This window comes from Daphnia pulicaria, chromosome 4 (genome assembly GCF_021234035.1).
Source record: "Daphnia pulicaria isolate SC F1-1A chromosome 4, SC_F0-13Bv2, whole genome shotgun sequence".
NCBI lineage: Eukaryota > Metazoa > Arthropoda > Branchiopoda > Diplostraca > Daphniidae > Daphnia > Daphnia pulicaria.
Window position 1 is genome coordinate 18,981,533 of NC_060916.1, and position 25,760 is coordinate 19,007,292.

At 43.4% G+C, this 25,760-nt stretch overlaps 1 protein-coding gene across 5 annotated transcripts; it reads left to right on the forward strand.

Annotated features, from left to right (window-relative positions):
* Positions 1-393: 393 nt before the first annotated feature.
* Positions 394-25,415, forward strand: LOC124337644 (transcription factor AP-2-beta-like). 5 transcript variants are annotated; one of them, XM_046791684.1, is made up of 10 exons: positions 5,314-5,922; positions 6,192-6,323; positions 7,175-7,378; positions 7,625-7,852; positions 10,111-10,180; positions 11,513-11,684; positions 18,923-19,041; positions 23,840-23,981; positions 24,723-24,894; positions 25,029-25,415. In XM_046791684.1, exons 1-10 carry the CDS (start codon positions 5,857-5,859, stop codon positions 25,128-25,130), a joined length of 1,407 nt encoding a protein of 468 aa, XP_046647640.1. In that variant the 5' UTR covers positions 5,314-5,856; the 3' UTR covers positions 25,131-25,415. The 5 variants fall into 5 exon arrangements, with proteins under 5 accessions (XP_046647638.1, XP_046647639.1, XP_046647640.1 ...); XM_046791685.1 differs by having other exon boundaries at positions 5,321-5,922; positions 7,643-7,852; XM_046791682.1 differs by lacking the exons at positions 5,314-5,922; positions 6,192-6,323 and adding an exon at positions 394-1,582.
* The last annotated feature ends 345 nt before the right edge of the window (positions 25,416-25,760 follow it).

Sequence of the window (25,760 nt, forward strand, 5' to 3'; positions counted from 1 at the left end):
GCTGCAAATAGCTGGTGGAGGGGAAAACCTGCTGTTGCAGACGCCAAAGAGGAGGAATGAAATATCCCGACAGAGAGAGAAAGAAGAAGAAAAAAAGAAAACTGGAAAACCGAAATGGAGGAAGAAGAAGAAGAAGAAAAAAGAGAAGGGGAAAAGTTGTGTGTGTGTGTCTCCCCTCTCCTTTTTCATCATCCACTTGGGTTCACACCATCGTTCCTCCCATTCTGTCCCCCACCAGTTTTTCAATGGGAAAAACACAGAGCGGTGGCGCGGCGCTCGCTCAACATTCCAGAGGTTGCTGTTTAGAACTCGAGGCCGCAGCGCTTGAGTTGAGACCCCTGGCGGAGAAATGGCGCACAATTCCCACCCTCTTCTTTTCTGTCTTGAGCCGAAAGTTCTGAACCATTCTTCCCTCCGGCAAGGGCCACGCTGCTCGTCTATCTACCCCCCCTCTCTCTCTCTGTGTGTGTGTGTGTGTCTCTCGGCGACTTTTAACATACACAACTTTGATATTTTCACGTGCAATTAGATTTGTGTTGCGCGGAAACGATTGAAATTGAGAACGAAATTTGGCGTCGAGCCTTCGACAACGCCATCACGTCTTTTGGCTCAGTGTGTGACTAGTGAGTGTGTGTGTGTGTGAGTGAGTGTGTGGAGCCGACCCTGACAGAAAGAAAGAAAAAAAAATACACACATCAACAGTTTGGTGGAGGGTTTGAAAAACCGTGTGTGTTAAATAAAGAGTGCCACAAGACTTTCGGGTAACGATGGACTACCACTTGTTTGATTCATTTGATTGTGCGATTGCCTCACTTGTGTGTGTGAACATTTTGTGAACTCAAAAGTTGGACAAGGATTTTTCAGTCCTTTTGGCGCGCTGTGTTGTGTGTTGGTCGGCGCCATCTTGGTGCGGCCCTAAACCCACCTGCCTTCCATCCTCTCTCGATAGTCTTTTTTTTTGTTTTTTTGTTTTTAAAGATTTTCTTTCCCATTTATCTTTTCTTAAATTATTCGACGTAGTGCCTGACTCGACCATTCCATTGGACATTTATCTTTTTTTCCCTACTGCAATTTATCATCAATTGAATCGTGTGCTGATCCACCTGTTTGATCGACTCAGCCAAGTGTTTTGTGTGTGACGACTAGTAACATCGAACAAAGTTTGAAAACTCAAAGAATGGCCGACATGAGTCCTATGGCAGAAGATTTGGACACGAACCACAACGACAACAATCACAGTCCAGCTGGATCGGCTGGTTCTGTCGGCTCTGGCGGCTCGACCGGTGCGGGCATCCCGATGCTGGTCGTTCACAAACGCGAAATGGTGCAGATCATGGAAGACCACCACCACCAGCAAGAACAAAACAACCATCACGGCGGCCAACATGGCCAACATGGTGGAATGGAAGCCGACGACGATGGCCAGCCGATCGACGACCAAGACACGGACGGCGACGCTCTGTCACCTCAGAAAAGGCCGCTCAACAACAACAACAACGACGTGGCCACAGTCTTCCTCATCGACACGTCAGAAGTGGGGCCCGGTCACGATGACGCCGATCAAGCCGTCGAAGTAGACGAGGTATTTGTCCCTTTTTTTCTCTTCTCATTTTTCTGTATATTTTATTCAGTCGTGAATTTGTCTGTCGACGACGAGTCGAACCGCGTGTGTCGAAGCCGCGTGTAGTGCCACAAGCTATTTTGATGTTGGTAAAAACAGGGCGGAGGAGGAAAATATCACAAACCCGAAAGCGCAGTGTGTGAGTGTGTGTGTGTGTAAGGGGGGATGCCTTGTTGGCTCGCGGCGGCCGGTCCCGACACACCGCTGGATGGATGATGCCAGTAGGCCCCTCGTCTTCTTCTTCTTTTTTCGTGGTAATTCTTTTTTGGCCCTTTGGGCGGGGGTTGCTCTTTGTTTGCCGGGGATATCTTGGAATCCCTTGGCTGCTGCTGTTGCCCTTGGTTGGTTTTTTTTCTTAATTTTCTTATCCAATCGCCCGTTTGAGTTATCTGGTGCAAGCCAACAAGGCAGTCCACCTTGTGCGCTTGGCTTATAGCGAGCAGCAGCAGCAGCCAACCTGTTGGCTTTTTTGTTCGCTGGCAATTTCAACGCCGTCAAGGGCAGCTAACCTTATATACAACAATAACCCAACTGCCGTGCCATTTCTTCTCACAACAGGCCCCACCCACATTCACTTTATTGCCATCGAGGCAAAGGTCGTTTCCGTCTAAGTCATTTCGAGATGATTTCATTTTTTCTCTGGTGGACATTTTTCAAAAAAGAAAAATAAGAAATGATGGCAGTTGGAAAGGAAGAAAAAAAAAGAAGTTTTCCCCAAAAAAGTGTCGGTCGTCGCGCGTGCATGTGCGTGTGTGGACAAAGCCCTTGGTTCTTTTTTCTTTGGCTTGGAAGAGGAGGAAAGGTAGGAGGAGGAGGAGGGGGGATACCTGTGGCACCGTCAAGGTTATACGCATCTCTTGTATCTCCACTTCCAATCACCCTCCTCTGCTTCATCCCACCTTTCGTCCAGGTAAGAATGGAAGGAGAATGCAAGAAGAATATAGGGGAGAGAGACTGGAAAAAAGAAGTCTGAAGAACATTTGGAAATGGTAGGAGGAGGTTCTCTCTCTCTCCATCCGGCCTCGATATTTCCACCTGTCTGGATTCCGTAATCCACGTACCCCCACGTTAGTTATCTCCGCCCCTCCGCTCTGCTGCCAAAGAGGAAAAAGGAAAAAGAAGTTGGCGTCATCTGTGGTGACGATCGATAACGTTCGATCCCCGCGCGCGCGCTCGCAAAAAATAACAACTTTTCTCCCCGTCAAAGATTAGTTTTTTTCTTCTTCTTTATATTTTTTTTCCTTTGCCTTGGCCATCTCTTTTTTTGTTGTTGTTGTGTGACTTAACTGTTGATTGCACGTGATTGCCCCATCTCGTTTTATGGTTTTATTTATATATTCCTTTTTCGAGCGTCCAGCAGTTCTTTTCGGGTTGTTACGATCTTACGCTCTTATCTTCTTTTCAAATTTTATTTTTTTCTTCTTCTTCTTCGTCCGACAGAGAGAGAAAAAGTCACTCTAAATTCACCCCCACGTTATTTGACCAAGTGTGTCCTCTTCTTCTATAGGAGATGATTTGAATTTTTTGGAGTTAGTCAGAAATTAAACACGTACTCGGATCCATCCGTAAGTTACCGTACCGAACACACACACACACACACTCACGGTCTTCTCACGGTGAAGTCATTGTTGTCAATGTTCGGTTAGGTTTCACGAGTCGGTGTGAATGGTCTCTTCTTTTGATTGCTTTTCTCTTTTCTTCAAGTTGACTTTTCTTCTTCTTCTTCTTCTCCGTCGTCTGGTGGATGATTGCGAGCGTGTCGTTGCACCGGGTGACGTCAGGTGGAAGAAGGAAAAAGAGCGCGCGCAATATAAAATATATCGTCTTCTGAGATCTTAATGCATCTTTCTAGACTTTTTCCCGCCCTATCTCGAGCACCATCTTCTCTTTCATGTGACGGAGAAAGAAGAAGAAGAAGAAGAAGAAAAGAGCTTGGAAACGTTCCAGGAAATCGCTGCTGCTGCTGCTGTGATTATCCTGCTGCCTACCTCTCTTTTTTTCTTTTCGTCTTCTTTTTTTTTTCTTTTTTAATATTGTGATTACATTCCCTCTTGTGTGTGTGTGTGATTGCACCTCCGCCTTATTCTGGTGTGTAGAGTATAGTGTGTGTGGCTATTTTTCTCTCTTTGCTGTTGCTCGAGATGATGAAGGATCACCGGACTGGCCCTGTCTTGACAAGGCTACGTCCACATACATACACACTGCATTTCTACTACTACTAGTACACTCTTTACCTACACACAGAAAGAGAGAGAGAGAGCCGTTGATTATACGTTAGCCGCCGCTCTGCTGCTGCTGCACCTGCATTTCAGGGTATAGTGTATATACAACATATACACACACACACACACAAAAAAAAGGGAAGAAAAGAAAAAGACTACTTACCTTGGCGGCATTCCGGTTCTTTTCTTTTTTTATCTTTTTTTTTCTTCTTTTTTGAAAAAAAAAAAGAAATATATTATTTTCTGTTGAGAAAAATAAATCTAAAAAAGTTGTTGAAAAAAAAAGAAGGACCACAACAATAGGAGAAGTGCAGAAGCAGTGCCATCTAGCGTTTAGCGGACATACTTGTAATTTGATCAGTCAACTGTGGGTTCGAATAATGTGTAGGAATAAATTTGGGTAAAAATGTCTAGTTTTATAGAGACCAACCGTTGATCCCCTTTTTCATTTGGAGCGAGTGGGTCAGACGACAGATAGGCTTACCGCATCACGCCGTGACCACTATAGATAGTTTACCCCCAATCCTTTTTTTTTTCGATAAGACTTTCCATAAGGAATTTTCGGCCTGCGTTTGAGTTTATCCCCCCTTCTTTTTTTTTATAAAAAAAAAACATTTTCCCCCCTTAATTGTTCCATCTGCTGGTTTTTATTTTGTCGTGTGTTATTCAAAATGATTATGGTCGTCACGAGGTTATTTTTATGTTGATCTTTTATATACAGAAATTCTTTATTCCTCAAAAGTCACCACTTTTTGAGCGACGGTCATCATTATTGGCCATTCTTCTTTTCTAGCGTTTGTTCCGACTGGGCTATAAAGGGGGTTGGGGATATCATGACTGCAAAAAGAAATGCATTATTATAATATTGAAAAGGAAATTTAATAATCGTTAAAATAGAAAGAAAAAGATAAGGCGAGGTCCATTGAACGAATAAGGGGGAACTAGAATTTTTCTTATAGAAGAAACGACGTTACACAGTGAATACATGTAGTAGTAGTACGAGTAGTAATAGTAGTAAGTAGCCTCTCTCTCTCTTTGGAGGGGGGGTTTCCAATTAAGTAGCAAGTCGCCGGATTGGTTGACTGGAGGCCGAAAGAGGCGGGGCACGAACCCGAAAAGAAAAGAAACAAACTTTTTCTTCTCCCCCCCGACGACGATGTGAGGTGCGCGCGCGCGCTGTGGGGATCAACGACGACGACGTCGTCGTCGTCGAATCCTCCTGGACGAAAGGGAGGTAGTGCCGGAGAGAGAGAGAGCCTTGTTATCTCGCCCAGTTATCGACCCGAAAAGAGAAAGAAAAAAAAAAGAGGGAAACGTTTCTCTCTCTCCGGGAGAGACCCGCCCTCGGGGGCCACCTCCTCCCCCCCTCTTGCGTGAGCGGCACCAGAGTCCGCCACTGCAATTCCTCCCCTGTGTTTCGATTCCATCGGAAAGGTTGGATGGGCTGTGTGGGGTGGGCAGACCATAGGAGGGATTGGTATAGTATAGCAGTCGACCCTGGTGGAGTCGTCAGAACCCTCTCTGCATCCGTCTCGAACGCAGGTGTCATTGGAGGACGGACAGGAAGAAGAAGAAGGCAACTGATATCAAAGTGTTTTTGATACATTTTCAATTTCATGTTTGTCCATTGACATTGCTTTGAAATTATCCGGTGATTCTTCCTCTATTATCTGGTGCGAGAGATGTGATTTGGTGTGCCAGTGATTTTTCCAATCATTTTTGTTTTACTACTCCGCCGTGTGCGCCAAGTGGACAGGACATCAACAAGATTCGAGTGTGAAACGTGACACTTCTCTCGAACGAATGAACAAGTCGGTTGATTGAGAAGGACACCAGGATTTTTTTTTTGTTTGATTTCACTGGTGTTGCTGATTTTGTTATTTCGGTTTTTGTTCCTTGAGTTTCTCGTGCGGTTGTTTGTTTCCAAATCTGAGCCATTTGACTCGTCCGGTACAAGAAAAAGAGGAAAGACAAAAGTGGGCACGTGTCTATTGTGACACGACAGGTCGTCTTATGCCGGATATCGACACATTTAGCTTCTCGTATATGCCGGCGGACGTCATGTCTGCAGTTATGGAGGTACAGTAAGTTTTGGCTGGGAAAAGTACCGAGAGAGAGAGAGAGACTTTGTTTATAATCGGGTGGCGGTCACTTCTCACTCTTCTTCAACACATCGGCTACTGGAAAACCTTCTCCTCTAACACTCAAACATTCTTCCACGACTTGAAAATACTCACCTCTTCGACGACTCCATAACAATCCCCCCAATTTACCTCTACCAACCACAAACAAAACAAAAACTCTTTTGACTCTTGATATATAATATCCGTATACACATAAAAATATAGTCGAACGTGGAAGAAAACCCCAAAATGTTGTTCCAATGCGAGCGACGGGCTCTGCACGAACGGGCCGCCGACTGGTCAGTTCGGACTCATCACAACCACATGACCGGCCGCGGTCACGATGTCATGCACATGGTAAGGAAAATTATATCGGGGGAGAGAATCTTTTTTTTTATTTTCCGATTTTTCTTTTCTTTTTATTTTTTGGGTTGATCATAATTCCTCCCCTCCATTCACTCGTACACATTCACAAAAATTGAGAGAGAGAAAAAGTAGTGCGGAATGGAATGTCAACTCTGACGTCACCTTTGTTGAGCTCCCGTCAAATTTTCCAGTCGAGAGAAAAAAGGGATTGTCTTTGTCGTCCAGTTTTGGACGATGCCGAAAGACAACAGAATAAAACAAAAGAAACAGATAAGAGACATACCGGTACTAGTAAATAGTAGACTTAACTAAATCCCGACACAACGCACACACTTCTTCTTATAAATAGACGAACGAAAAAACAAACAAAAATTGGACAAACATCGGAACTAACTCCAAAGTGGTTCTTTTATCTTATTCTGTTGTTCCCCCCGCCTTTCACTCTGTCGATATTTCTCTCTTTTTTATTTTATTTTGTCCGAGTTTTTATTGATTTAACGGCGGACGCATTTCAACTAATTTGAAAAAAAATTTTCGTTCTTGTTTTTATTTTTTATCTTCCGGGTTTTTTGTTTTCTTTTCTGTCTCTTGTGACACAACTGGTTTATTTGTCGTTGCGAGCGCGAGCATTTGTGTTTTTTTGTGTGTTTTCAATCGAAAATTGCCCAAATAAGTCTTTGCCACCTTTTCAATGGCAATTCCGATGTTCTTTTGTGGATATCAAGTTTTTCCTGGTTCGCTTGACGTGTTGGCTAATTTGAACCGGTTGATATTCAATTCTCTTCCATTTTATCAATTTTAATTGATTTTTGTATCTTTCGTTTGGGTTTTGTGACGTCTAGCCGCCCTATTTCCCGCCGCCGTTCCCGCCTCAGCAGCAAGTCGGCGTCGAGTTCCACCCATCGTCCGGCTCTGTCCAGTTGGGCAATTCGTCCGGCAACAACGACCCGTACTCTCTCAACGTCCATCAGAGCCACTATTCAACCCACAGCCAAATCCAGCGCACGCACGAAGTCCTACGACGTGCCGAACATGAAGCCCTCGATGTAAGTTTTCATCCTTTTGCCTTTTTAACTCGTAAAAATATAACATCAAGGAAAAACGACTTGTTAATTGAAGTGTCGTCACGGTAGTAACTCGTTTGATATTTGTCACCTTGCTTCCGGTCTTAACCGGAGTGGGCTGCTAATCGGCGGAACGTCGGCCGCTTTGTTTTATTCATTTGACGACCGTGTCTGTGTGTGACTGTAGATGCGCGGTGTATGTAGAGGCTGTCGTCATTTAATGTGCAGTGCGTTTTTGTGTCGCAGACGGGCAACGTTCACTTTTCGTACGACCCATCGGGAGGACGCGGAGGCAACGGAGGTCGAGGCGAGAGTACCCAGTACAATGTTGTCCGACGGCCCGATGTTCTCGTCCAGGCCAGTCATCACGTGCTCGACTCTGGCGAGACGATCGTCATTCCAGGCAATCTCGCCTCCACGCCGCTTTCATCTCACCACAATATCGACGACGGACAGGTAAGGAGAACCACCGATCCACTTTGTTGTTGTTGTTTTTGTTGTGTTTGTTCAATCATCGGTGGGGATGCCCAAATACGTCCACGTAAAGAAAAAGAAAAACATCCTGGGAGGGTTGAAAATCGAAAGAAGATAGATTTGAAATGGAGGGAGAATATATATCCACCAGAGAGAGAAGTGAGAGAGAAGTGAGAAAATGCGTGATGGATTATCGTGACGTAGTCGATTGATTCTACGATCATGTCCTCGACAGCATTTTTAGAAAGTCAAAACTTTGAGGTAAAGGGGGGGGGGAATACTAAGAAGGTAGAAATGATTTTTTTCCCCCTTTTTTTCTATTGTGTATGTGTTTTTTTCTTCCCCTGACGTCGTCGGTAAAGAAAATGGCACTTGACGAGCCAATGGCTATCATTATCGAGTCTTCATTGTCGGGCCAAGGGAAACAGGGGAATATGTCTGTGTCTTGTTTTTTTCTTCTTCTTCTTCTTCCCCCCTTCATCGGTATTATTCAAATTGCAAGACACGCTTCACGTGTTGGTGGCTGGGCCTGTCCGACGGGCAGAGGAAAATGATAGGCCTACACGACGACGTTGGGGGGGAAAAAAAGAGGAAAATGGGAGGATCACGGGTCCGACTGCCTCGGGTTGTTGTTGTTGTTTTTCTTCTCCTATTTCCCAAAACATCGTGCACGCCCGTTTGGTGGGCTTGCTTCTTCGTGAATAGAATATCAACGTGGCTATCTTAATCTTGGCCGACAAATCACCCATCCCCAAAATCATCATCATCATCACTGCGCGCCGAGATCAGACATTCAAATCTCTTTGCCCTTTCCTGTTTTTTTTTTGTTTGTTTTTAGTTTGGGAGATATTCAATTCAGTTGCCTAATTCATAAAAAAAAATTTTTATTTATCTTATAATTCGACCATCCCCGGCTAATTGATCTGAGAAACTTGTCAGAAATGAATCTAGCGCCCTTTTGTCAAAAAAGATCTAGTGACATCAAAAGCTTCTTGGCTTTACGTCTGAAAAATCCCTCTAGATAGAAAAAAAAAGACATAATAATAAATTCGTAAGCCACTTGAGAAGGGGTGAAGCGTCGTAGAAAACTAGGAAATAGATCAAACGGTTACGGTGTTGTTGTTGTTGTTTGAATAGCACGACGGGCTTTAAGACAACAACTGGTAGTGTATAGTTGATGGCCGGGCGCACTTCACCTTTACGGTAGATTGAGCAGCCGTGCAGAGCTGTGCCGTCGAGAGACATTTTCTTTTCTAGAAGGGGAAATAAAAAGATCGTCGTCTTTTGATTCTGTAAGGAGAAGAGGGCGGCGAAGTGACGGGACGGAAAAAAATTTCACAAGTCGGTCCGACGTCGTAAATTCCTTCTCCTATAGGTTGTAACATCTTTTTGGAAATGTGAAGTTTCCCGTTGATGTTTTCAAATGGAAATGTTTCCCCCCTTTTTTTTCTTCTTTCCTCTCGGTAGAAGATAGTCATGCCCTTACATAAAAAAGGAAAAAATAAGATATCCGGAAGAAAAACGAAAGAAAAGGAGAGCCCCTTCCAGCCAAGCGCGGACGCTAAATCATATCAGCGGAGCCTGAATGTTTGTTGGTGGGAAGTCAATGACTTCATTATTCCGAGTCGCGCGACACGGTAAAGAAGAGAAGGTTGCCAAGTTTTTCGACTCCAATCAAGATGTCCATCTCGACTCATTAAGTCTACATTCACCGGGTCGCCAGAAATGCGTAATAGTTGCGGTAGAGAGCTAGAGCTAGAGAGAGAGAAGGGGCCACTTTACGTTGTGTGTTGGTTGTACGCCCTTTCATTGGCCGACCCAATTGTGCTCGCGATTCAAAAGGCGGGACTTTGAATCGAACCTCACAGCGCCCAAAGACGTTGCGTGAGTTGCTCGGCGCGCGGCGCTCGCTGGGCGGGCGATGCAGGTTTACCGAGTCGACAGGTTCATATTATATACACCCACAAGGTTCTATCCCCCCTTCTTCTTTTTCTTTTCTATTGGCAATTTGCGCACGGCATTTTCTTTTCTTCCTTCCCTTCTCGCTCGCTCTTTTATAGATATTAATTGCTCGTAAATTGTGGCCGCCGTCTTGCCAGTGTCAACCGCCACACAACAGACCCGGCGCGACTTCCCCCGCTGTTTGCGTCTTGTCATGTCGACTCGTTTTTGTGGCTTCTTTTTTTTTCTTTTCGTTTTTAATTAATGAACTTTTCTTTTCTGCCTTTTTTTGTTCACAGACTCCCAGCGTCGAGAGCGATTCCAATTTCATATCCACCGACCAGATGTCCATCGTCAAAAAGGAATTTGGTAAGAAAAAAAAACCCATCACACTCGATTACCGCCGATTCATTCGTTTGTATTTGTTACTTTTGGGGAATCGTAGAAATAGAACTCTAGAAAAATGCAGTGATATTTAAAAGGAAGAAGAAGAAAAGAGAGTCGAGATTTTCTTGTAGAAAGAAGTAAAAAAAAAAGAAAGAAAGAAAAACCTACAGACAGAAATCATATTTTAAGGAAGCGCTATAAAACAGGGAATCTGGTGTTGTTTGTTAAACATTGAACGGGACGAGAAGAAGACGAAGAAAACTCTTAGTCGGGGTTCGTTAATTTTTGTATGTGTGTGTTTTTACGATCATCGCCGCCGCCGCTGCCGTCTTTGGTAGTGGTCGTCCGTAATAGCCGCAGCAGCACGACACTACACACATACACGCTCCAGCGCGTCCGTTAGATGTGCTCAGCGTTAAGTGAGATGGAGAGAGTCTGAAGAAGAAGAAGAAGTTTTTTTTTTCTTTTTTTTTGGCAGATTTGAACGAAAAGTGTATGCTGTTACGTTTCGGTCGGTTTGATTCCATTTTGAAAAAAAAAAAGGCAAAATCAGATCGTCTAACATTTTTTTGAGTGAGACAGGAGTAGTCTCTAATCATTTGTCTAGCGGCTAGTAATAATAATAATATGAGGCGAAAAAGATGGGCAAGACTCTCTCTAGCTGTTGTGTCAATCTCAAATCGCTGCAGCCAGAGATGCTATCTCCCTCAAGAGAGAGAGAGAGAAAAGGGTACTTTTCATTTTTGGTGGGGGGAGTATTTAATGGCAGCAGCGGCAGCCACTTGTAGAGTAAATGACCCTCATTCCAACGAGATCTTTGCCCGCCACTCTAAAGGCTAAAAGATGAAAGAAATTCCGCGATTAAGATCGAGTACAACAGTTAAAAAAGTGGTGGTCATTTTTGCCAATTTCCTTTTCTTTTCCCCCGTTTCGATGAAAATGACGAGTAGATAAATAAGTAGTAGCAGCGAGGAGGGAGGCGAGTCTTTTGAACTCTGAAGATGATGATGGTGGTTTCAGGGTTCAAGGAGGTCACGCAAAAGACGTGCGTGTCATGTTAGGATGCATCGGTGGTTTAGTAGTAGCTCTTGTTCCACGTCGTGAGTTGTTGTTGACGTGCTTTATTACGTGTCAGCCTTATTGCGGTTGTCGGCCGTTTTGTTTGTTTGTTTTTTTAATGATTTTTCTCCTCGTTTCATTTTGGTTTGCTTTTATTTTTCATTAACTTATTTATTTATTTATTTTATTTATTTATTTTATTTTTTTCATTTTTCATTTGGTTGCTTGAACGAAAATAATAAAACAAAACAAAAGATGTGTTGCTGTCTGGCCCAGTTTCTCCAACGGACGTGTTCTGCTCGGTGCCCGGCCGCCTGTCTCTCCTGTCGTCCACATCCAAGTACAAGGTGACGGTCGGCGAAGTCCAGCGACGCCTCTCGCCGCCCGAATGCCTCAACGCCTCCCTCCTCGGCGGAGTCCTTCGCAGGTAAGAAAGAATTAATTCTCTTTTTTTCTTCCCCCCCCCCTTCTCGTTCCGTTTTCATTAGCATATACAGTATCTCATTCTCAACATGTCCATATGTCTCCTCCTTCTTCTCCTTCCTTCTGATTGCCTTGGCAACGACATTGAAAAAAGAAAAAGGGCCAACATTCAAATTGGCCTGCCAGTTTCCCTCCCTATTCTGATTCCTCACGACGACGGCCACCGCTGCTTCTGCTGTCTGTCCGGTCAGTCGGTCCGTTCGTCTTGATGAAGGAGGGGGGGGGGGGGAGGAGCTGGGCCGCGAAAGAAGGGGATAAAAAAAAAGGTGGCTGCTGCGCTTTTTTTTTTTTTTTACTTGTTGTGGCGTGGGTTGAAAGGAAAGAAATGGTGGGAGGTTTAAAAAATGAAATAAAAATGATGATCCTGTCGCTTTTCCTGCGTTTGACGGATAGAAGAATCGAAAAATAATATTTTTTTTCTTTTTTTCCTCCCTCGAAAATAGGAAAAGAGGGAAATAATAATAAAGTGGAACTTGGAAAAAGAAAGGGAGGAGCAACAGCCGGGCACCGAAATCGTTTTGTTTTGGTCACAATTTTTATTTTTTTGCGCGCGTTTCCAATCTGTTGGCAGAGGAATTTGTACCTTTTTTGGTTTTGTTTCTCTTTTTCCCCTCTCCATTGATATACGTACCTCCTTGCTTTTATTTCGTGATATTGAAATGAGTCGAACTAGAATGGCAGAGAGGAATCCGGAATCACGTGGAGAGACGTTTTTTTTTTTTTTGGTCTGTGTATGTTGGCAAACGTGGAGAGCAGCACAAACAAGAATCTTTTTGGGCAATAGAATGAAGGGAGGGAACAAATGATTCGATTATGTTGATCGTTCTATTGATGTCTTGAATAGCACGCGGAGAAGAAAGAAGACGACAGTGGAACAGATTTTTTTTGGGAAGGATTTTTCTTTTTTTTTTTTTTGTTGTCGGGAGCGTTCGGGGCGCCAGTCACACTCTTATCTTCTCTTGTCTTCTGGTTGTTTCTTCTTTCATTCTTCCTTTAGCCATTCTTTCTCTCTAATCTGAATTTTTACCCTTTTTTGAATGTACCGTGGGTTTCGGGGTTGTGTGTGTGTTTGTGTGCCGCAGCACGGCGGGAACGAGGAGCCACCGAAAATGAAAATAAAAAAAAACTTTGGAATATCATTCCAACATTTCATTACGGCGTTGTGTATAAGAGGACCGACGGCAGCGTCCGTCCCGCAGCCAAAACGTAACAAAAGATTGCAACAAAAGAGCCGGGGGAGAAAATAACGAGATTCATTCCCCCACCGTGTTGTTGTTATTCTCTTCTTTGCATCTACGTGTGTGTGTGTGTGCGAGTGTTTTTTAGTCACCACACAAAAATGTGAAAAAAACCGAAAACATTTTTGAAGAATTTGTATTTTTTGTTTCTTTTTTCTTAATATCGAAACTGTGCCGAGTCACGCGCCACGATAGAGTTCTTGCTCTCTCATCTGTCGATAGCTTTAGCTTCCACTTGAACCAGGGCAAAAGAAATAGCGCCAAGTCTCACCATTTTCAAAAAGGGGAAAGAAAAGCAACTTTTTATCGTGTAATCCTCGTATGAAAAGATGTACGTCCGATCGTTGCTACGGTTTTCCCAACGCCATTGTTGTTATATAGACTCGGCGGCCTCCATTCTTATTCTGAACGTTTTCCTCTTTTTCTCTCTACCGTTGAAACTGATTTCCCTCAAAACAAAGAGGCCATTTATTTATTTTCTTGTTTTCCCGACATCAAAACTTTTTTTTTCTGCGGCGAAACTCAATCCATAATCGAATCAAGTCCATTTTGTTGTTGTTTTTTTTTGTTTTTTTGTCTTTGATGGTGATGAAAGAATCTCCAAACATAGATGAGAGAGAGCACCTTGCGTTATTATAACCGAAGGAAAACAACTTTCGGGAATCCTCGTCATCTTGGGAAAATGGTTAATAGTTCGCTCTGTCGAATCGGCCGCCCCTGTGTTTTGTAGTCGAGTTTTTTCTCCCATCTCCGGCTGTGTAGTTATTGTTGTTGTATCATTACGATGATGACCGACCGGCCATCCGGCTCGGATGGGTTCACTTTAGGCGAGTTGGCGAGTGGAAGTGTGTGTTTTGGATATGTTTTTTGAGTGTGTTGCTTCATTTGCCGCTTGGTTCATCGTCTCGCTCGGTCGACTGTGACAGTGAATGGCCTTATTTCTTTTTTCTTATTGGAGAAACGGCAACACGTTCCTCACCGAAGCACACCTTTGACTCTCAAAACACGCAGCTGAATCCTCCAATCAAAAAAAAGTTTGGAAACATTTTATTATAATAGCCTACAAAACGGAATGTATCTAGAAGAGACGTCGATATAATTTCGAAGGGAGATTTTATTTTTATTTTATTTCCTCGTTCTCTTTTTTATTTGGTAATGTCGTCGAGGAGAGACGACTTCTCTTCTCTTTGGATCCCGAGAAGAAGATAGAGCGAGAGATGAAGAATAACGATAGATAGGGGGTGGGTGGGTGGAAGGGCGGAGAAATGGCTGGGCGAGGAGTTGAGCGTTTGCTTTTTGGAAAATGATGTTGCATTTAGTTGCCATGGCGACTGGGCTCTGCTTCTCCTCCAGCGGAGATTGATTTTGCTCTACAGCCTCCAGCTAGATCGGATGAGAACGTATAGGACGGAGGGGGAGGCGAAGAAGATGGATGCATGGATGCATAGAGAGAGAGGAACGGGTCGATTGACTCTCTTCGCCGACAGATAGATAGACCGGAGAAAATAGCTAGAGAACATCATCTCTCCACGCAATAGGAACACACACACACACATATGGTCTCTCTAATATCTATCCGCGCGCTTTGAAGTTTTGGGGGCTTGAAGATCAATTGGGAAAAAACACAACCTGCTCTGCTCTGCTCTGCTCTAGTGTTTTGCCGTTTTGAGAGGGAAAAAGAGTTCAAGAGTGCGTGTCTGGAACGGAATAAAAATAAAATATATGTACAACAACATAAAGATATATACTAGAGAACTGGATCCATCCCAACTACTCACAAATCACCTGGCAATCAGAGCGAACTGACAGACCGGGCATCTTTTTTTCTTCTTTTCTTTCCTATTTCTTCCACTCTCTGAGAATGATTATCTTGCCTTTTTCTCTTCGACTCCCTTTTATTTTTTTATGCGGCCGTCATAAGCCTTATCGGTAGAAAGAGAAAAAACGACTGATGGCCAATGTGTAAAAACGAATGCGTTTGTGATGGATTGAATGCCGCGGCCAAAGAGGAAGAAAATTGGTGGTGGTGGTGGTGCAGCCCAGGGTTGGAAATGGACGTTCGGGCGGGGTCCCGTACTTGTTGCCAGAGACATTTGAAGAAATAGAAAAAGAGAAGAAGACGAAGTGGGAAATGTGGTCATTTCTATTCGGCAGTCGGGACGGCGAGAGCCGCACTTTTCCGTTAATGAGACGCTGAAATGTAGTCAGAAAACGTGGCTGGTATTCATTACCCCGTGCTCTTTCGGTAGACGGTACCATTTTTACAAGAGTGGGAGGGGAGTGTGTGAGATGAGACGGAGGGGGGCAGTGATGAGAAGGTGGTGGTTCGGGACTGATTCACGATGTCGGGTCTAAAAAGTGGTTTGTGGTCTTGCAAGGCCCTTGCCTTTCCTTTGCTCCTTCACATATGTAATTTCTAGGAAAGAAAAGAAGAAAAAATAATTCTTGCGCCAGAGAAAAGTGGTAGCCCAGACCCTGTGCGGTCGAGCCAATTCCGAAATCCCGTATTCTTGTCCTCCCTTCTTTTGCCGTCTTTTGCTCTTCTTATTTCCCTCCATTTGGCCAATTTCCATAAATTCTCTAGAGAGAGAAATGGAACGGACGGACATTGGACGAGCCATGTAGACTAGGAAGAAAATAGATGTTTGCAGTCTGTCCGTTCGTTTCTTTTAATGCAACGATTACGTTGCTTCTGCTGACCCCCATGGAATAGTAGCAGCAGCAGCAGCTCATGTTTTTTTCTTTCCTTTCTCCTTATTCTGCACGAACGTTAACAGCGGCGGACCAACACCCGTTTAACCTCGCCGTCTACTTAACGAATTATATACATTTCAAACGCCAAACACGTTCCAATCTCCCCCCCCTCTCATCCACACACACACTCAGGAGCTCACCGCGTAATATACATACACACGAACTGCCGACGCCGCCGGGATTGAGACAATGTTGTTGTTGCCGCTGTTGCCATCATCCCAGAAGCTCATCTTTCTTCTTTTTATTTCCTCGCAACCCCCCTTTTTGTCATTTATATACCCGAAGATGCGCGCAAGGCCTTATAGGAGAGAAAGAGTTCAACAGAGGTCTTTTGGTCATCTTCTCTTTCCTCCCCTTGCTGTTTTTGTTTTTAACAGCCTAATTAAAAACAACAACAACATCCAACCCTTTTTTTTTGCTTCCAATTTTTTGGTTTTCTTCCGCCATAGTCTCGTTTTGCATGGCCCTTGTCGATTTTCTCGCTTTCTTGTGTTGTTGTTGTTTTTTACGGTTGCGGTTAGAAAGTCGAAAAAGGGGCCCCGAATTTTTGAGCAGAGCTTCTCACACACTTGTGACTCTTTGCCCCGATATAAAGTAAGAGCCCAAACGTTCGGGAATATGTGTGTTGCAACACTGTCTTATATCTATCGACTCTTTCAGACCTGGGCATCCCCTCTCCTACCCATGGGCCTTATGAATATTCAAGATGAGAATATAAGAGACTATTTATGATGCAAGTTGTGGTGGTATATAGTAGAAGTAGTAGTGATGTTTCGGGGGATAGTGGGTGGAAGGAAATGGCGCTAATAGTCTTCGCCAGATTCACTGCCAGTATGATGGGCTCGTCTCACGCGATGCTTACCTCTGTAGTTGTAAAAATGTATGTAGAGACTCTGGGGTTAGATGATCGTCGACCGACCCAACCAGACATTTTCCATCGGTTTTCCTTCTTCTTTTTTTAAGAAACTCACCTGTGTGTGTTTTATTCGGGTACCTTGATTACTATACCAACTCCTCGCCCACTCACCTCATCTTAAACCTCAATAATTCACACCATCCGTTTTCGGGGTTCCTAATCATGCAAAGTTTGTGTTAGGTGGTTAGACTATGGTAGTAAAAAGTTGACCGCCCTGGTCCCCTAGGTGATAGTAGTGCTGTGCAAGAGTCGATGTAATCGATTAAGAGAAGCATCTGTTCCGTTTGGCATCCAATTTGAATTTCTGGACAATAACGAGAAAACTCGAAATCTACTTTCGTGTTTGGTTATCAAAAATCTCGGAAAACTCGCCAGCTTATTATTAGATTTTCAATCGTATTAGCCACATGTTATTTTTTTTCTTTTTGTCGAGTCAGGAGGAAAAAGGGAAAAAAAACTGGTTCTCGTCCAGGGCCATTGCGTCAGGGCCACTCATGAAAGAAATTGCAGTTCAAAAAATTCGTGGGGGTATTTACTAAAAACGACTACGCGAGTGTCCGTGCACACTTACCATTTCATAGAAGCCGACTGTTTGATGCTTGACACTTGTAAATGTGCACTATTTTTATTTTCAATTGGTGGTGGTAGCAACAGCCCATGGCGCAAAGCATTTCGGTTGGGAGCCAAAAATATGTGCGGGTGTTTTCTCGTGTCATTTATTCGGCCGTTTTCCCCCCGTTCCGGTTTGGTCCACGACTATCTCCCGATTCCTAAAGGGGAGAGACTCATGCTGACTGCCTTGTCGGGGTCTCTTGATTCAATTCCGGTGGTGTTTGCAAGGCAATGGATTCCCCGACTCCGCCCTCATTTTCGTCTTCTATCTACTTCGTAGATGGGGGGTCCTATTGATTATCCGCCGTTTTATTTCATCTCTTTTCCCTCCCCATCACTGTTTGCGCCTCTTTTCCTATCATAAAAGTGTAGGGAGATGTGCTTTCTGATCGATTGTTTGTTGGAGATTTTATTCAATCATCTGACCCCTTTTTGCCCTCTCGACTTATCCCGATGAAATCATCACGTCACAGATATTTGAGGGCGTGTTTTTTGTACGTGATTTTTTAGAATGTTGGAATCTTTTTAGATGATTATTATTTTTTGAGAGATGATTGAAGTCAAATAGATTCAAAGTTAGATTTGATTTTCTTGATGAACACGGGAAAGAAATAAGCAACAAACTATCGCCAAGGGGGGCGGAGTCAGCATGTCCAGTCAATGAGAAAACTTGGGAGTCGATAGAAAGGCTGCGCTTGCGTCATTGCCGTCTGCTTAAAAGTTCGACTAAGTAAAAGCCTCACGACGCGACGACACGACAGTTTGGGCCGTTTAGTTATGAACGACGTCAATGATGGGATATATTCTCCTCTTTACCTGTTCTTTTCTTTCACGAAGATCAGAAAAGAGTTGGTGGAACGTCGGTGCGTCTGCGTTACTATCGGACCCCCATTCATTTTCAAGGAATGGGACGAGAGATGGACGACTAAGCAACGCCTACCGAAAAAAAAACCCTTTTGATTATCGCTAATGAATGCTCCTTGGCTTATTTATCTTTCTTCTTTTCCGTCTGACTCGCCGTGTCTGTCCCACCGCTTCCCCCCTCCACAATGTCTGCCAGCCTAGCTCTTTTGAATAATTTAACCAACATGTTCATATATGTATAAATAAATCTGTACGGTGGATCTCTTTTTGGGAGTAGAACGGGGTGGCCTAAACGGCGATTTTCTTTTCTGGCCTGATGGCTCTTGATTATAGCACCACTACCACCATCACCTCACTACTACCTACCCCCCTAGTAGCCTCATGAATGCATATGAAATGCTATAGAGTCATAAAAAGAGTAAATAGTGAAGAAAATATTTATAGCTCCTCACCAGTGCTGGTGGGTACTGGTCATCAACTCTCTCTCTCACTCTCTGATCTAAGCTGAAAAGACGAGAAGAGTAAAGTACCGCTGATTGTAGTTTCACAAGTTGCGCTCCTTTCCGTCTGAATCGAATCCATAACGCAGCAGAGATCGGGAAAAATGGCAATGGATTCTGTTTGATGGGATTAGTTAGATGTGGATCGTATAATACTTAAAATTCGTTCCTAGCCTGACGCTCTCAGCTATTTCCTTTCTTCCGAAAAAAAGTTTTTCTTTTCTTCGAATCGTTAGACACATTTTATAACGTCGCATTGATATTTATATATTTCTTTTTTTCTCTCTCTCTCCCATAGAGCCAAATCGAAGAACGGAGGACGCGAGCTGCGCGAGAGTTTGGAGCGGATAGGACTGAGTCTGCCGGCGGGGCGTCGGAAGGCGGCCAACATCACGCTGCTCAGCTCCTTAGTCGAAGGTACTGTACACACGTCACATTATTCTCTTTCATGTCAGATTCCTCTTCTCCTTTCTACTCTACACCGAGAGCTGTTTGGGAATATGAAACGGAACGGTGAAGGGTCATAGGCAACTATTGTGTGTGTACCCAGCGATTGATTCCCAGAGCTGCTCCGTCCCAACTTCTTCTTCTCTTCTTTTTTCTTTGCGACACTTGTATCTATTCTCTCGGAAGAAAAGGACATGGAACCGGCCCACTTGTGAACGTCCTCAAAGGAAAAAAGTTCCCCCTGTGTCAGCGTGAATTTCAAATCATCCGGCCAAACTGTTCTTCCATTCTTCCCTCTCTTTCATCGCTTGACTTTATTATCAAATTGAATGGAAGAAAAAGATGGTGGGGGGACGGCGATTGATTTGTATTCAATATCGGGGCGCCGACAAACACAAGTCGACCCCTACTAGCCCTTAACGTGACAGCGAGATGGGTAATTTTCCTTCCACCAATTCGGTTTCGACTCCGCCCAGATCCCCCTTTTTCTCCCCTGTTTGTATGTCATCTGTTGTGTTCTGTCCCAACAGTTTTTTTCCCCGTCCAGTTTTTTTTTAACATTTCGGGTTCTCCTGATTTTATTCCTCCTCTTGACGATGCCCAGATTCAATTTTCCCGTGCGCCCCCCAACGTTTCCTTTTTATATTTGACACATTTTTGTAATAAAAGGGAAAAAAACACACAAGATGGGGATGCGGGGGATAGACTAAAGTTTCGGTTAGGAGGGGGGAAGATATGATGATTGACAGATGTCGGACTCCCGCCGCGAATTTTGAATTGCCAAATGCTAACCTCCCCACAAGGAAACATCGCCACACTGTCGTCATCATGTCTTTTCTTTCTCTCTTGAAAAGTAAAAAAGTAAAAATAAATGGAAAAAAGAATTCAATCAAATGTCAAGTCGTCAGAAAGCAGAAGGTTACACGTGTCGTGTCGTTTTCACCAGACTTGAAACGATTTCGGCTTTTTCGGGACGGTTCCCTTCTTGACATTCGAAAATTGAGGGTTGGATGTAATCGAAATGCATTCGGAGGAGAAGAAAAGGACGGGAAAAAAATTCACACACACACCCTCGACGAGCAAATTTCGTCAATATTACTAAAAATGTATTACACACTTTATTTTCCCTTTTCCTTTTATCATCATTCTGGCGTGTAATTTTACCAAAGAACGAGCCAAGGTTAGGGTTTGGTTTGTTTCTTCCACTGATATTCTCTCCTTTTCTTTTCCTGATTTTTATTGCTGCGCGACAATCGAACGCAGTAAAAATACCTGGAAATGTGTGGGGGGGGGGGGGGAGAACTTTTGACGATCCAACTTTTTTCGAAAAGAAAAGAAATGAAAAAAAATGGACACACAAGACAGGGAGGGAAATCTCAACCGACACGTACCTGGTACACACGACGCAACTTCTCGTAGAAGAAGAAGGAGATAGAAGAAAAAATCATATTCGGTTTTTTATTTGTTCCCAAGGCCAGATGTAATGACGGTTAAGTACTTCCCTTTCTCGGTCCGCGCCCGCATTTTAGATGTTATAGGGAAAAAAAAAGGACCAGCAGCAGCAGACAGAGAAACAGAAGAGACCCCCCTCTCTCTTTGCCCTCCATATTTCCCACTTTTTGGGCTCCTTCTTTCTCAATTTGGTTCTCTCTGTTTTTGTTTTGTTGCTGCCGCGGTGTTGAATGTGTTCCAGAACAACTTTGACTCCTTTTTCCTTCTTCTTCTTCTTCTTCTTGTAAGTTGACGGTCATTGTGTGTGTGTTGCGTCTTTTTTGCTTTACGAGCGCACCGTCCTCGGTTTGTCTTATGTCTACGTGTGTGTGTGTGTGTGTGAGTCAGGATCCCCCCTCCTATCCTTGTTCTCTCTCTCTAAATGGTCTCTAATAAGCTTTTGGAATATTAAAAAAAGAAGAACCCCAGAACAAAGTCGAGGGAGTCCGTTTTCTTCTTCTTCTTCTTCCAGGGACTAGGAGGCAGTTTCTTTGGCTCTTCTATCGCGATGGGGGCACTCGGCAGACAAGTTCTTTTTCTTTCTTTTTTTTTTTCTCTTCTCCGTTTTGTTTTGTTTCTTACTTTTTAGGGGAGCGTGAGAAATTAAGTGCCTCCCTCCCTGCTCCCGCTCTCTACTCCCACCCTCTTTTGCCTTCTTTTTGAGCCTGTTGTTGATAATAGCTCCGGCGATCGGCAGTAGATTATCCAACAGGTAGATTATTATACACGTACAAGTGTGTGTTGCTACTCTTGTGTAGTGGCAGTAGTAGTAGCTCTTCCAGAAAGAGAAATTGGAAGCAAAGAAGAAAGTCTAAGAAAGAAAGAAACAAGAAGAAGAAGAAGCGTTAATGAGATTCCTGAACCTTGTGTGTACGTCTGCTAATAATTTATTGGATAGCAGTCTCGGCAAAGGAGTTTTCTGTGTAAGAAAGAAAACAACAGCACAATGTGTGTGTGTGAAAAAGGAAAAAAAAAGGGGGACGAACATGTGTGTGTGTGTTTCGTTGTCCAGTCTCCTGCCGTGTGACCTCTTAAGCATAATATTAACTAGCCAAGGCCTTCTTTTTTAGCGCTGGCTTCTGCTGTTTCATTTTTCTTTAACTTTTTTTTTCGTTTCGTTTCGTGATGATAATAATAATAACTTGGAAAAGAAATGAAGGAAATAACAGCACGAAATGTGTTCTCTCTCTCTCTCCTCCTGTCTTTTGCTTGACCCCCTACCACTTCCGGTCCGCTCGCACACGGTGATTTCCTCATTTTGCCACCGAAAGGAAAATAAAATAAAACATTGATCATCCGTGTAATGGAGCGTAGCAGATAAAGGAAAAAAATGAAATGATAAGAAATAAAAATGGACGCTATAACTTTGGAGGACGAATAGGAAAAAAGCAAAGCTTTTTTTTGTAATAAAAATCTTTCGACAAAATTTCTAAAAATAAAGTCCCGGTGAACGCGCAGGTGTATTTTGATTGCCAACTCATTTTCTAGGGCTCTCGTATTATATAGTGTCTGTGCTGTTGTGTTGGTCGTTCTGCTCTCATTTGGTGTCTGCCTATTCCCCTTGTCTGCGTTATAAATAAGCAGACGGGAAAGAGTTAGGAAAAGGCAAATCATCAGAAATGGGCAAAAAGAAGAAGAAAAAAAAAACATTTCTTATGAACGACGACGACAGCATCAAAAAGAACAATAACAAGACCAAGTTGGTCTTGTAAAAGAAAGAAGCCATCCCTTGTATTCTGGAACTAACTAATGTAGTGTAATAGCGCTGGGCTTGGCATCAAAGAATACAACCGAGAGAAAAGTAAATCTTTCTGTATTCGTGTTCCGAGGTTCACGAAATCGCTATACTACCTGTTGGAAGACTTTCGTTCCCCCCTCTCTTCGCAGGTAAAAAGCAGTAGCCTTTTAGTTATTTGTAGTTTTATGCCCCCTTTCCATCTATATTTCTTTGGGTTGTTGTTAGAAATTTCTTATTTTCTACTTGGGGAACAGGGTTGTGTAGTTTGGTTATCGAGTTGACGTGGGTCATTGCGCTGGTCTTACACAAGCCCCAGAGAGAAAGAGAGGAAATCGTCGGATGGCCAAGGCAAGAAAATAAAAAAAGGGAACAAGAATTTTCCGTCATTAAGTCTTGCGGTTTTTTTTTTCTTCTTCTTCTTCTTTTTTTTGGTTGCGTCGCCTGAACCACCCAACTCCCCCTCTCCTCAAACAACAGCAACAACACACTGTTGGTCATCATCACATGTGTGTGCCGGAAGCACTCTTCTTCATCGTCTTCTTCTTCTTCCTAGCATTTTTCCGCCTCTTCGATTCCTTCCCGATTTTTTGGGGTTTCCGACCCGCCCACACACCAACACGAAAGAGGTTTTTTCCCACTTTGGATCTTATGTGTGGTGGAGTGACTTGTGTGTAATTCTCTTTTCTCGCCCATATATCCCCCCCACCACCCTCCAGTCGGTAAACTGTGTGTGTCTTTTTCTTCTTATTTTGGGCTCCTTTCACGACCGAATGGAGAAATGGTGGCTCTCTTTGGAAAACCACAGCTCTACTTTATTCAGTCAACCAACTAACCGGGAATTGAGGAGGGGAGGGTTGGTGCAACCCAAACAGACGAAAATGAGGAGCCCCGACCGGCATGCAACTACCACATACTAAAAAAGAAAAAAAAAAAAAGAAAAAGAGCCAGCTCGCCGCTCTTGATTTACCTTGTAGTTTTCTTTTTTTTTTTTTCGCTGTTGTCCAGGTGGAAGATATTGTGGGCCATATACTCTCTCATCTGACCACATATTCTTTTGTTTTCCTTTCTTTTTTATTTCATTTTATTTCATTTTTGGAAGGAAGGTTGTTACGAAAATGAGGGCCGAGAGTGTGCAGTGGGTGGAAGGGGGGCTGGAGAAAAAAAGGAGACTTTTTCGGTCCCGACAGACGTGGGCACATGAAATTGCCGTCTTCCCGTTGTTGTTGTTGTCTTGTGTGTTAGCTTCTTCTTCTACTTCTTCGACGCCCGTGTTTCCCTAATTAGCCTCTTCCATTCCGGAAATACCCCGCCAACCCCCTTCAAAAAAATACATTGGCGCCCTCCACAACTCCCCCATCGAAAAACACTATTATCTCTTAGGATGTCTACCGCCGCTTAAGACTTAGTGTATCTCGACATCACATAAGCCACTCCTCTTTCGAACGATTAAAGAATCAAAATGATTATCGAAATTGTTTGGCTTCCAACACAATATTACAATTTTTTTAAAACCATTTTTCTTTCCTTTTTTAACTTTAGGCGAGGCGATTCACCTGGCGCGCGACTTTGGCTACGTCTGCGAGACCGAGTTCCCTTCACGGCAAGTGGCCGAATACCTCTGCCGCCAACACACGGACCCTAGTGACCAGTACCGACGAAAAGAACTCATTCTATCAACCAAGTACGTATATTATTATTATTACCTGTGTACTAGTAGGAGTAGTAGTAGGAGAGGTAGCAGAACTTTTGCCGCGCCTGGATTTATAATAATAACATCCTTGTTAGTTTACTTTTTGTGTTGCTGTTGGAAATATTTGTGTGTGTAGGGAGGGGGGATGGTGGGGAGAGTTGTAACCGTAACCGAAAGATGAAGGAAGATAAGGGGTAGTTGATGTGTTCATTTTTTTTCTTTTTCTTCTTCTTTTTCCAGTCGCTATTTTCTCAACGGAAAGGTGGAAGAAAAGTTTGTAAGTTGATGGGTGTAGTGTTGCTGGCGACGCGTATGAAGCGTAATAATTGAAGCCCGAGTAAAATGTGCCAATGCTCTGCGGGAGACTTGTGTTCCCCCCATCTCCACACCACCTCCTGTCTGTCGAAGGGAAAAGTGTAGGAAAAGAAGAAGAAAAAAGATAACGGCCGTGTCAGAAAGAACAAGTGGTCTCATTAGAGTATCGGCGCCGCTCTTTTTCTTTCCTAGGGAAACTTATGTATTACGCAGATAGATATATATAAAGTGCCTACTGGAGTAGACACAAAAGAATGAAAGGAAAGAAAAGAAATTGGTAGGGGGGCCGAGGAAACATTGCTTGTCGGAACAGACGCGAACTGTGAACTTTTTCTCTTTTTTTTTCTTTTTCTTCTGAACGAATTGCACCGCTCACTTGCACGTACAGGTTTTAACTTTTTCCGCTTTCCGTTCTAGACAAATCACCAAAGAGCTGATGGACTTGCTCAACCAGGACAGATCTCCGCTATGCAACACGCGGCCGCAGATTATCCTGGAGCCTAACATTCAACGTCATTTGACGCATTTCTCGCTCATCACTCATGGATTCGGCAGCCCGGCCATTGTTGCCGCCCTCACCGCCATTCAGGTAAGAAAAAAAAGAAAATTGTTCGTCTCGGCTGCTCTTGATTTCTTTTATTATTGTTCGCCCTTCGGTGAAATCGAAAAAAAATTGGATTGTATCTGACCTTGTATCGTTTTTTCTTTGATTCGTGTCTACAGAACTTCCTGAACGAGTCTCTGAAGTATTTGGACAAGATGTACCCGACGTCGGTGACATCAATGTCCGACGGGAAGTCCAAAGACATGGACAAGCAGAAGTAATACGGCAGCAGCAGCAGCAACGGCGGCGGCATTGGTGGCAGTTTAGAAGTTAGGTCTAATCAAGACGCGCAACGAGGACTTGACTGATGGAAGAAGAAGAAGAAAAACCAAGATGTTTTTTGGTTGTTATTGTGTTGTGTGTTGTGTTTTTCTTCTATGAACATAAAAAGAAAAGAAGAAATGACGAAGAAATCGCTGCTGTTCTAAACATGTAAAACGCCGCAGCCCAAGCCAGCGAAAAAAAAAAAAAGAAAAACGTTATTAAAAATTGAAACTTCCTCTCGGTGTGCTCAACCAGCCAAAAAGACAACAACAGCAACAACAAATAATGATTACATGAAAGGAAATTAAAAGAAATTACTCGTTTGAAAACGACAACGGTGCGGAAGGAGATCTATCGATACGAACAGAAAAGGAAGAAAGAATGAATGAAGAAAAGGCAGCAGCAGTGATTGATTTGTTTGTTTGTTTGTTTGTTTAGCTCTTATTTTTTCCCGTTTCTCTCCTTTTCTTTCCCTCTAGATGGAGCGAGAGCAAAAGAAGTTTTGCAATTCATTCGTTTTTTTTTTCTTTCCTTCTCTCCTTTTTCGTGTCTCTTCTTTTGCGTGCCGAATTCCATCACATTCTGAC